At 41.9% G+C, this 12,651-nt stretch overlaps 1 protein-coding gene across 2 annotated transcripts in view; it reads left to right on the top strand.

The window, feature by feature from the left end:
• LOC134205103 (uncharacterized) overlaps window positions 1–12,651 on the top strand; it is a 71,374-nt gene that overhangs the window by 34,069 nt on the left and 24,654 nt on the right. For both annotated transcript variants that reach the window (XM_062680029.1, XM_062680030.1), the window contains exon 3: window positions 6,808–7,211. In XM_062680029.1, the coding sequence (XP_062536013.1) occupies window positions 6,808–7,211 (404 nt within the window). The remainder of the gene's footprint in view (window positions 1–6,807; window positions 7,212–12,651) is intronic.

The raw sequence follows: 12,651 nt of genomic DNA, 5'->3' as shown, positions 1-12,651 counted from the left end.
TGGGAAAAATGAGGAGCGGCTCTCTTTGAGAGAAACCGTTTGTCTCAATGTGTCTCTTTGAGGAGCATCATTTTTGTTGTTCTTTCCAACTGAACGTACAGAGGAATGAAAGCACACTTCTGTCATACCATCGCTACCAGCACATCAGCCTCGCACATTCGTACCTTTATGAGACCAGCATGAGCATAGGAACCGTGTATAGCATCCATGAACGGGTAGAAAAGAACACCATTCTATGTTTACATCAATTATTTACTGCTTCTAAGCAACAGGCAGCTTGATGTAGCCAATTCTACATGTATCTGGTTAGCAATTACAATTTGAAATGCAAAGAGATTATTGACGAAATTATCTTATACCTACTAGGCGAACCTGCCCGATCTCGCTCGGGTTTTATTTGTGATATGTCAATCATTTAGTTGGTTGAGGTGTCGCACTCTAGATCGATTTCAGTTCGAGCTTGATGGCTTTCTTATGAAACCGTTGCATTTAGACAGCTTCTCAACTTTCCCCGGAAAATTGATCAACTATTAGTATGTACAAACACAGCTGATCCCAAGACGATTCGATTAGTGAGAAAATCTTGCAAATCAGTCCATCCGTTCGTGAGTTATATTGCCTCAAATGAAATGCAAACTCATTTTAATATAAAGACTAGTCGAACCTGCCCGATCTTGCTCGGGTTGTTTTCAACCTAACTGTCAATCGATTGGTTGATTGAGGCGTCGTCCTCTAGATCGATTTCCGATCAAGCTGATAGATTTCTTCAGAACTCACAATAACGTACTATTTTTACATTTGTTCAACTTTGCCAGCAAAATGCTCTATCTTTTCATACATATACAGCTGACCTCAAAACGTATCGATTAGTAAGGAAATCTTGCAAATCGGTCCATCCGTTCATGAGTTGCTTCAAAGGAAATACAAACTCATTTTTATATAGATAGATGAAGATGATGATGATTAAAGAAGATGAAAAGGTAAGGGCCAGGGAGCGATCCCTTGATCTTAGTGGCATAAAGGCACAAACTGCATAAAAAGGAATCCTCATATCAAACCGCATGAAAAGCGACTCCAGTGTATACCGTTTTGACCAATTAATACAAGATTTGTTCGACTGCTTCAATTTTGAATGAAAATTATTAAGTTCTTTGAATGTCTTCAACGTGTAAAAACTAAGTGAAACAGTCCTAAACACGCATTATGACAGTGATTGAATTGTTTACTAAACAAACACGATTAATGCAATAACTTACTGGCTACCGTTAGATTAGCCAACTAATTATCATAAATGTATTCGCCACCACCAATTCCATCCGTCGGAAAGATGCTCAAAGATACTCAATGAGCAACTCACCTCATTGAGTCAAACCATTTAGTTATCATTGAGAAATGAATATATTTCGGAGCTACCCGAAAAAGAGAGAAACGCAAAAGTACAAAAGAGAAGAGCAAAGATTCGTGTGTCGAGAGCAGTGAGCATTTTTTTTCTTCTCCTGATTCGCTCTGAGGAGCATTCCATCCCTGTTTTCGGCCAAACGACTTCAACGTCAAAGGAACTGTTCTGCCGGCCGGATGTCCTTTTCGACCAAATGATTTGTTCAGTCAAATGGCGTACTCGGTCAAACAACCTTCGGCCTCGTGGTTTTCGGCGTTCAAAAATTATATTTCAACGAGAACTTTCTCGGGTTTCAACGGGAAGTCTTCCGGAAAATTCTTCGGTATTTCCACTCGAAGTTTTTCTTCGTTTTTACGGAGAGCTTTCCAAAATTTCAACAATAGATTCTTTAGAATTTTCGAAAAAAATCTTTAGAGTTTCAACGTTATGTTGTAAGTATATCAACCAGGAAATTTTACGAAAACTTCACTGGGTCTTCGGAAGTTGCTCGGAAAATTCTGCGGACTTCTACAAATTTGAATCGGCGTAGAAAATAACAAATCAGCGGCGTGACAAAAGTTTGACGGCGGTGCGTCGATTAAAAATTGTCAGCGGCGGCGTGTCAAAAACTGTCGGTGGCGGCGGCGTGACGCGGCGGCGCACACCTCTATGCGCAATTCATTTCACTAACCACCGAAAAGTAGACAAAAAAATAGATTTTAATACATAATATCAGATCTTTTCTAATCTTTCCCAAAAAAGTTTAGCCAAATTTCATTTTTTCATACATATTTGTTCGGGAGACACTTTATGGAATGAACTTCAACAAGACACCAAATATTAAATTAACAAGCTACAATCAAAATATTTTGGAACTAGCTCATTCAATATATATGGTAAATTAAAAAATATAGGCTTCACAAAAATCACGAAATTTTTTTGAGGTTTTGTCCGGCTTTCTGCCACTGTGCGTTGTACGGGTCGGATAGGAGGGCGACATCGGTCCTCAACTCCGAGACCGACTGCCACAGTAGCTGCTGGGCAGTTGCACAGTGGTTAAGATTCAGCAGTCTTACTTGCACGGCTTTTTCTTGTTTGACTCTCCGATGGGACACGAAGGTTCACCCATATCGTGGTTACAGGCTTGCTTTTTGCTGGCGCAGATAAGGAACTTTGGTGGCTTATCGCATTCCTGCGCCTTGTGCCCTTCCTCACCACAACGACGAAACAGGTTGCTACGTTTTAGGGTCTTACAGTTGTAGGACTTGTGCACCAACTCTAAGCACCGATAGCACCTGTCCACTGAAAGCGGCTGGAGTTTGATCACTGGGCATACTGACCAGCCGATCTTCAACTTCCCTCGCTCCATTTGTGGTCTTCGTGGCCGTGCGGTTAGCGACGCCAATCGTCTAGACGCATGTGCTAGAGAGTGTGGGTTCGATTCCCGCCCCGGTAAGGAGTAAACTTTTCGTGATCCAAAAGATCTCCACTGGACCACTGGGTGTTATGTGTCCTGTCCGTTGTCTCTAGGTGTTAAGTGTTCAGGCTGTACGACTTCTGGTCGAAGACGGTGTCCTGTCTTTTAGAAATTACCTTTTTGGCTTCCGCAACCGGTAACCTAAAATAGGCTACATGCGTGCCAAAGGGACCGCCTCTTAGGCGTACAGAGATCTTCTCGACCTCTGTACCGCACTGGTCTCTGACTTCAGTGACAACGTCGTCCGCGTTCGTGTCCTCCTCCAGTTGCTTACACTGGAGGGTCACTTCCGCCCCCAACGGCCTCACCTCGGCACCGTCACCCAAGACCTCTTGGGCCAGCTTCCTGTAGTCCGTCCCACTAGCTTGGGCTCCGCGTTTCAGAACCAAGATCATTTTACCGGTCTTGGTGCGTATGATGCTTCGCACGTCCTGACCCAGCGCCGAAAGCTTTTCGGCTGCCCGCATCTATTTAAGCCAAACAGCCTTATGCTGAACGACGTTATGCCAAATGACCTACCACCGTATTTTATTTTGTATTACCAACGTGTACCTAAACTGCTGTATATTTGTAATAGGGGAACGGTTCGACACTTCATCCCATGGCTCCTATTTCCATCCCATCAAAAACAAAGCAATGAAAAGGAATTGGGTTTGTTACTTATTTTTGTGATTTTTTGCACCAGCGAGCACGCGTGTTAGCAAAAAGAACCGACGAGATTGGTGCTGTATTTCTTTATTTTGCGATGAGATGAATATATGTTCAGTGAGGTGGAAAACGGAACAGTTCCCCTATAAGTTCAAATTGGAAAATAAAAATAAAAATTATGTGACAATTACTTTTTTTCTGACCCCAAAATCCACCACGGGGATGGTAAAAAGGGGCTGGAATACGAGATCGGTGAAGACGCCATCTTGTTTCCAAACGAACCGTCAAAAGTGGTTCAAAATCGAGTGGTTTACTTTTATCATCCATAAGAAGCAAGCAAAAAGTTCAAATGATGCCAGTATGTTTTCACATTTTTTTACCTTTTCATACGTTGCCCCTTGAACAGTTTTTCACTTCACCGGTCGCTGGTTATAGGGTTGCTGGATATTACTTTATTACCACTCACAGTGTTGTAGGAGATTTAACTGTTAAGATGATTATACAATGGATCCAGGGGTTGATTTTCATATTCACTACATGTTTTTCTACTCCCATTTCCAAAAGCCCAATTCTGACTTAATAATTTTTGCAAAGTGCTGAAATTTAAGTCGATTATTCAGCATAAGTAAGCAAATAATCTACAAATTATTGCAGCCTGATGCGTGTTACGGTTCTCCCAGCTCTTGAAAAATCACTGTAACGTGGTTTCCAGTATGGCCGATTTCCGGCTTTATTATATAAATCACCTTAATGTTTCCATGCAATACCATAATGATGCAAGATCATACAAGAGAAATAGGTAACCCTAATTGTCGTCTAATTTCTAGCGCTTTCCAAATTTCTTCACCCCGACGATACGGTCAATTTGCTTCAGCAAAATATTCGGAGCCCTCATGGCATAGGGCAACCGTTTCTGTGTGCCTGTCCGTTGGTGATAGCAAATCAATTGAATTTTCTACGAATGGAACTAATATATACATACGTCCATTGGAAGTTAAATACTGAGATAAAGTGGGAGGTGACCAAAATCAGAAATTTGTGAATGAAACTATCAATAGATGGCGATGTGTTTATTGAATGAAGGTTAGGGAAGTATGTTAGGCTGTACATATCCGAGCAATGATGTGAATAGTTATCTATAGAATGATTGTGTATGCCTTTCAACAACCTGATTTGCTAGAAATATCTTCATTACGTTCTGGTTGGTAATGGGATTCGATTGAATGCAATTCAATTTTATCATGCGCAAGGTTCCAGCCTTTGATCATTTTGTCGTCAGTGTGAACATCCACAAATGATGTTGCATTTCAGAGGAAAAATTAGTTTTTGTTACATTGAAGATCACTAATGTAAAGTATTTGGATCTTTTCGAAATGGTCTACTCAATGTTTCGTCATTTATGGATGTCCACAGACTAAAGGTCCAATTATATATCCTCGGAGAATGTGCACAACCCTTAAATGTCGTCCACGGGCGGTGCTAAAGTGTGCTAAAGGTTAGGTTGCTGATTGATATCAATTTATGCAAACTTTTCTTTAATTTTATTGATCGCATTCGCACACTCAGATTTCTGACATCTGACACTTTCTTTTTTTCTGACGCGAAGTCGTGGCAGATGGGGATCACTTAGCGATTGTCGTATCGTCATATGGGGCACAGAATGTTAGATTCTTGCTATCGTTGCTAAGTCTTTCTCCTTTGAAGCCCTTCCAGTGTTCATCAATCAATTTTGTGCACGTGCATCTCTTTAATAATAACCCTGAGCACGATGATTGTCGGGTGGAAGGCGAATGTCAATTATTGTTATACATATACACGACACGGGCCCTCCTTAGCCGTGCGGTAAGACGCGCGGCTACAAAGCAAGACCATGCTGAGGGTGGCTGGGTTCGATTCCCGGTGCCGGTCTAGGCAATTTTCGAAGTGGAAATTGTCTCGACTTCCCTGGGCATAAAAGTATCATCGTGTTAGCCTCATGATATACAAATGCAGAAATGGTAACTTGGCTTAGAAACCTCGCAGTTAATAACTGTGGAAGTGCTTAATGAACACTAAGCTGCGAGGCGGCTCTGTCCCAGTGTGGGGATGTAATGCCAGTAAGAAGAAGAAGATATACACGACATTAATCTCTACAATTTCATATGTTGGGTGTTGACCACTGGAACAAAATTGCATTTAAAAGGTATCCTAGATCCATAGAAAAGATTTTGCTCTTGGAATTAATGAAAAAAAAAATACAGTTATACATTTCGTGTATAAAAACCCCTATTTGAAAAAATGGTAATCTGAAAAAAAATACCCGTTTAATATTTCTTTCCCATTTTTTTGTAAATTTTATTTACCCATGAAATGTTCAACTACAAAATGATGACTTTTTTGTAAAACATATGAACGCTGGCATTCTTAAATTTTATTTCCAACTAACGGAATCTGAAACACCAGTTTTGCAATGTTGCTGTTCGGCATTCTTGCAGCATGCCCTGCCCATAGTATCATCGTATCCAGTTTTAGCCACCTTCTAAATTACCAGCATTGCTGTACATAACTAATAATTCCTGGTTTAGAGTTTCTACTTCTAATGTGGAGTCTCGTGCTTTTGATCAGATCCAATTTCATTCTATCACAAACTTTGCAATAATGCAAATTAGTTTTTCACAAATTTGTATTATTTTGTTTCCAGAAAAAAAATAAGGGGACGTAGGATGGAACGGTTCTCTTGTAACCCCACGCCTGTTCCTTTCCGTTCTCCGTTTCTTAATATTTTAATTGGAAAGCGCATAGCGATGCAGCTACGTTGTAGAAAAACTGACATCGGCGACAGAGATGCGATGATCGTTATCATCGCCACTTCACTAGCGGCGCATACAATGTTGTTCACTCAATTAAACTGTGGTGGTCCCCTCCGGACCATTAGTAAGCCGCGACACTGGCGCTGATTGTTTTCATGAAGTGGATACGATCACTACGAGAGAAACAAAATTCGCCTTGCATCATTTGTGTACTTTTCCAGTGTTGGCATTGTTCGTGGTTCCGATCCCCTCGTCTCAACTCAATAGAGGCTTTGATTGGGGAACGTATTTAGTGTGAGTCGGGCAACGATCGAATTTGGATGGTTGTCAGTCGCGAATTCTCTTGTTCAAACAATCTGAAATGTGCATCCAATCGTGAATGAAGATTTGTGCTCCGAGATGTTCTGCTTTCCATAAAACACCGCTTCGTCCTATTTTCACCTAATATTCTATAGAACGAAATCGTGCGATCGTGACAAGTTTTTTTTCTAATGCATTGTTGTTCCTCTTTGCAGGAACCATCGCGGGATGGAGTGTGAACACATCAAGATCAACGGTCAACTATGTGCTGCCGGCGGAGAACACAACTATAATTGATCCGTTGAACATCTGTACGACGGAGGAGCGAACCGGTGATGCGAGTGAAAATGAAAAGGTATTCCTGCTCATCGTGGTTTGTTCGTCTTCTAATAATTTCGAAGCCCGACAAACCATCAGGGAAACGTGGGGCAACGTGAGTGAATTTAACTATGCTCAGTTTGTGCGGTTACATGCCCGGCTGAAGGGCGAATATTTGGGACCGCGTCCGTTCAAGCATCTGCAGGATTATATAAAAAAAGCTGTGAGTGAGAACCCGTTTTCACCGGTGGATGGCGATTCAACATCACAAGCACAACAGTTCGCTGAGCCGCCAACGTTGGTAAGTAAAATGTGAGCACATATGTACCTAATTTTCATCAAACTTAAGTTAAGGATGGCCAACATGATTTTAATTGAAACGATTTTTGAAGTTCAACGTGCCAACGGCAAAATATTTAATCCACTCATGGCCCTTTTTTTAAACATTCAATTATTAATGGGCTTTTTGGCCGTGTGGTTAACGACCGGTGACATTTTTTGTAGTTTCCAAGCTTACTAATTTGACATGTTCAAAATTGTAAACCATATCCCAGAAAACCACTTCCAGGATGAACCATACCCCCGAAAAACACGCTTCAGAATTGTACCATATCCCAGAATTTGTTTTCTATATTCAACAACATTCATTGAAAGAATAATGATTTGTGTTTTTATATTAGTAACTGTAGTAGCATATTTCAATGATCGTAAAAATGGGCCTAGTTTCACTCACGCCGTTGACACCGAATGCCATGAAACGGAATTCCCTGAAACAGGAATAGACTCTACAATATAAGAACACCAAATGGATGCTTAAAAAAGCAATGTATACTCCTTTGTCTTAGTTTGGGAAAACGTTTGCTTCTTCAGAAGCATCCATATACGCTTCGCCTTATTCCCGTCAAATGGGTAGAGCACGCAGAAGGTATACTCCGGTCAAATGTTTGTTTCCAAAGAAGGCACCATCTACTTGTTTGCCTTAATCTATTCATTTACCTTATTCCAAGAAAATTTGTGCTTTTCAAGAAGGGATCATTTATTCATTTTCCTTTTTCCGGGAAAACGTGTGCTTCTAAAGAAGAAATAATCTACTTGATTGCATTATTCCGGGCTAATGCATAAAAAGAAGGAATCATGTATTCGTGAGCCTTATTCCCGGCAAATGCATGTATAACAATAAGGAATTAGAGACTTATTTGGCAGAACATGTTCACAATCTTCTCGCTTCAAGACCTTTCCCATGAAAGTCCGTGTTCTCTCTTTTTCTTCCATGCAATTACTTGATCGATTGTCAATTAAGCTGTTGCAGTTGGTACAAAATCTTCAGTATTGCTATTTATATCAAGCCAATGTAGTTTCAAAACTGATGAAGCCGCTTATTCGACAGATGAAAACGTAACCTCGCCACCATAGAACGATGTCTTTGTGTGCATAATAAGGATTGCAGTATTCGCTCTCAATTGAAAATTAACAATAGAAGACGAGCAGCATAAGGCTTTTTCGATCATAACAAGAAAATTAAAAAAGTGCTCTTCACCTGATAAAAATGCGAAAAAAGTTGCGAGATTGTGATAAAACGCTTCGTTCTAGTTCTAGTTTAGTTCTATTAACATTTGCAGCATATCATAAATATGTTCCAAATATTAAAATGGCCAGGCCCATCGCGCAGGCTTGAATATGGGAGACTCATAACTCATAACTCCTCGACAATCTGGTTCAGTGATAAATAACATGATCAACAAAGAGTTTCGAATTCACCAAAGGCAGAAACGGGGACAGCCGTCCCGAGTAGCACACTTGTCACATATTAGTCACTGTGACTCATATGCGACCAAATCCAGTCACATTGGAGTTGCTGCAACCAAATCGATCCAAACTGTGCTACTAGGGGTACCAACCATTCCACATTCAGGGGTATATGAATAGGTGACGTTGGGTACTCCTCACTTCGCTAAAATATTGAGTGTCTCTCTTTGTTGATCATATTTCCAGGAATGGGACACAGGTTTTTCTCCCACAAGTCCTCCCACATGAGAATAAATTAAATATATAAATAATTCAAAACTCGATTTTCCGGAGGAAAAAGCGCCAGCAGGAATATCGAGACCGTGAAGAGACGGAGGAACTGTACCGGGCTAATAACGCACGAAAGTTCTATGAGAAGTTGAACCGTTCACGTAAGGGCCACGTGCCACAGCCCGATATGTGTAAGGACATAAATGGGAACCTTCTTACGAACGAGCGTGAGGTGATCCAAAGGTGGCGGCAGCACTACGAAGAGCACCTGAATGGCGATATGGCAGACAACGGTGGCGGTATCCTCGTTTGTCGGGTGAAGATCACTGCGTCCAGATTTTAGGACTATTGTGATATACCCTTTTGCTGTGAAATACGCAAGTTATCTCAGTAACATGTTTGTCACTGAGATACCTTGGTATCGACTGAACTCAAGACCATCTATTATTGATGAATAGAGATCCTGAGTTACAGTATGTGACTCCCCCATTCTGGCGAGACTAGCTTTATGAAGCCAACCACGTCCTTGGGGGATAAGATCCATATGTTAGCAGGCCCTAAAAAGGGCTTGCTTCCGGTGGCGGTATGGTAATGAACCTAGGAGCACGCGCGCAGGACATGCGACTTCCGGCTCCGAATCTCCAGGAAATCCAGGAGGAGATTGGCCGGCTGAAAAACAACAAAGCCCCTGGAGTTGACCAACTACCAGGAGAGCTGTTTAAACACGGTGGTGAAGCACTGGCTAGAGCGCTGCATTGGGTGATTACCAAGGTTTGGGAGGATGAGGTTCTGCCGCAGGAGTGGATGGAAGGTGTCGTGTGTCCCATCTACAAAAAGGGCGATAAACTGGATTGTAGCAACTACCGCGCAATCACATTGCTGGACGCCGCCTACAAGGTACTCTCCCAAATTTTATGCCGTCGACTAACACCAATTGCAAGAGAGTTCGTGGGGCAATACCAGGCGGGATTTATGGGTGAACGCTCTACCACAGACCAGGTGTTCGCCATACGTCAGGTATTGCAGAAATGCCGCGAATACAACGTGCCCACACATCATCTATTTATCGACTTCAAAGCCGCATATGATACAATCGATCGGGACCAGCTATGGCAGCTAATGCACGAAAACGGATTTCCGGATAAACTGATACGGTTGATCAAGGTGACGATGGATCGGGTGATGTGCGTAGTTCGAGTTTCAGGGGCATTCTCGAGTCCCTTCGAAACCCGTAGAGGGTTACGGCAAGGTGATGGTCATGGGATTGACACGACTGGTACGATTTTCACGAAGTCCGTCCAGGTATTTGGTTTCGCCGACGACATTGATATCATGGCACGTAACTTTGAGAGGATGGAGGAAGCCTACATCAGACTGAAAAGCGAAGCTAAACGGATCAACGGATCAACACGTCGAAGACGACTTACATGATAGGAAGAGGCTCAAGAGAGGTCAATGTGAGCCACCCACCACGAGTTTCTATCGATGGTGACGAAATCGAGGTGGTAGAAGAATTCGTGTACTTGGGCTCACTGGTGACCGACGATAACGATACCAGCAGAGAAATTCGGAGACGCATAGTGGCTGGAAATCGTACGTACTTTGGACTCCGCAAGACGCTTCGATCGAATAGAGTTCGCCGCCGTACCAAACTGACTATCTACAAAACGCTTATAAGACCGGTAGTTCCCTACGGACACGAGACCTGGACGATGCTCGTGGAGGACCAACGCGCACTGGGAGTTTTCGAGAGGAAAGTGTTGCGTACCATCTATGGTGGGTTGCAGATGGCGGACGGTACGTGGAGGAGGCGAATGAACCACGAGTTGCATCAGCTGTTGGGAGAACCATCCATCGTTCACACCGCGAAAATCGGAAGACTGCGGTGGGCCGGGCACGTAGCCAGAATGTCGGACAGTAATCCGGTGAAAATGGTTCTCGACAACGATCTGACGGGAACAAGAAGGCGAGGTGCACAGCGGGCAAGGTGGATCGATCAGGTGGAGGACGACTTGCGGACCCTCCGCAGACTGCGTGGTTGGCGAAGTGCAGCCATGAACCGAGCTGAATGGAGAAGTCTTTTATGTGCAGCACAGCCCACTCCGGCCTTAGTCTGATGATAAATAAATAAAAAATTAGAATTATAAATAGAATTGTATTTAAAATAAAATGAAATAAATTTTAAAACATAGTTTTATACTTACCCATAAACCTTGATCACGCATTATTACTAATTCAATCAGCAATAAATCTGATTGGTAACACCAAAAAACTAGTTTATCTTTCTCAAAACATACTTACTTGATACTTGATGGGCTACAGCTCTTCGATGAACCTACGCCGAATGGAGTATCCTTCTCCACTGGACTCGATCCTGGGCCAATCGCTTCCAGTCGCCCTGAACATTGAGCGCCCTCAGGTCCTCTTCAACTGTAAAAAGCCATCGCCTCTTCCGGGTTCTCTACTAAATATTATCTTCGCTTGACGTTCTTCCGGCATACGAACAACGTGACCAGCCAACCGTAGTCTGCCGTGTTGAATAAGCTTAATAATATCTAGCCCTTTATACACCTGGTACAATTCGTGATTCATGCGGCGCCGCCAGATACTGTTCTCTTGTTTATCGCCGAGTATTGTCCACAGCACCTTACGATCAAACACTCCGAAAGCTCTCCGATCAGCCTCCTTTAACGTTCATGTTTCATGGCCGTATAAAGCCACCGGAAGAATCAGAGTAGTATACAGCGCGAGTATTGTTTTCGTTTGCAGACTACGGGACTTAAGCTGGTTACGAAGTCCGTAATAAGCCCTCGCGGGTAACATCATTATCTCTCGTCAGAAACGCAAAAAAGTTTTCAACAATTCTAAGAATCCGGTCTGGTTCACTCGTGAGATAAGAAATCTAAGAAATCGTAAACAAAAAATGCATAAAACATATAGGAAAAATCGAACTTCTGGTAATCTGAAACAATATATTGAAATATGCAGGGAGCTTGACGATCAAATATCAGAAGCATACGAAAATTATAATAGGATTTTAGAAAATAATATAAAAAAGGATCCTAAAACCTTCTTTAACTTTGTCAAAGAGAAAAAGAAATCGGATACTTTTCCATCATGCATGAAATTTAAAGAATTGGTTAGCCATGATAGCCAGGAAATTTGCAATTATTTCGCGATTTTTTTCCAAAGCACTTACAAACCTCTTGGTGCTGTTTATGATCGTGATTATTTTCATTATTTACCTGATCAGACAAATGATATTTCAATATCCGGTATTACTGTACATGAAATTGTAACAGCATTAGAAGCATTAGATACGTCCAAGGGTCCTGGACCCGATGGAATTCCCCCTTTATTACTAAAACAATTAGCTACTTCATTTGTAAAACCATTATTTTGGCTTTTTAATAAATAATTAGCTCATGGAGTATTCCCACATTTATGGAAAAAATCTTATCTTCTTCCAATTTTCAAATCAGGCAAACGCTTAGACGTACAAAATTATCGGGGCATTGCAATTATATCATGTATACCGAAATTGTTTGAATCTATTGTGAACATGAAACTCTTTGAACAGGTTAACTGCCGTCATACGCATATTTGTCCCATGTTTGCTGGGATTTCCTATGTACATGGGACAATTATGCGTAGAACGGCAGTTAAGCACTTGATCACAAATCGCCAACATGGTTTCTTTAAAGGCAGATCCACTGCCACTAATC

The sequence above is a fragment of the Armigeres subalbatus genome, chromosome 1 (assembly GCF_024139115.2).
Source record: "Armigeres subalbatus isolate Guangzhou_Male chromosome 1, GZ_Asu_2, whole genome shotgun sequence".
Classification (NCBI taxonomy): Eukaryota; Metazoa; Arthropoda; class Insecta; order Diptera; family Culicidae; genus Armigeres; species Armigeres subalbatus.
This window is presented reverse-complemented; position numbering and strand designations above follow the sequence as displayed.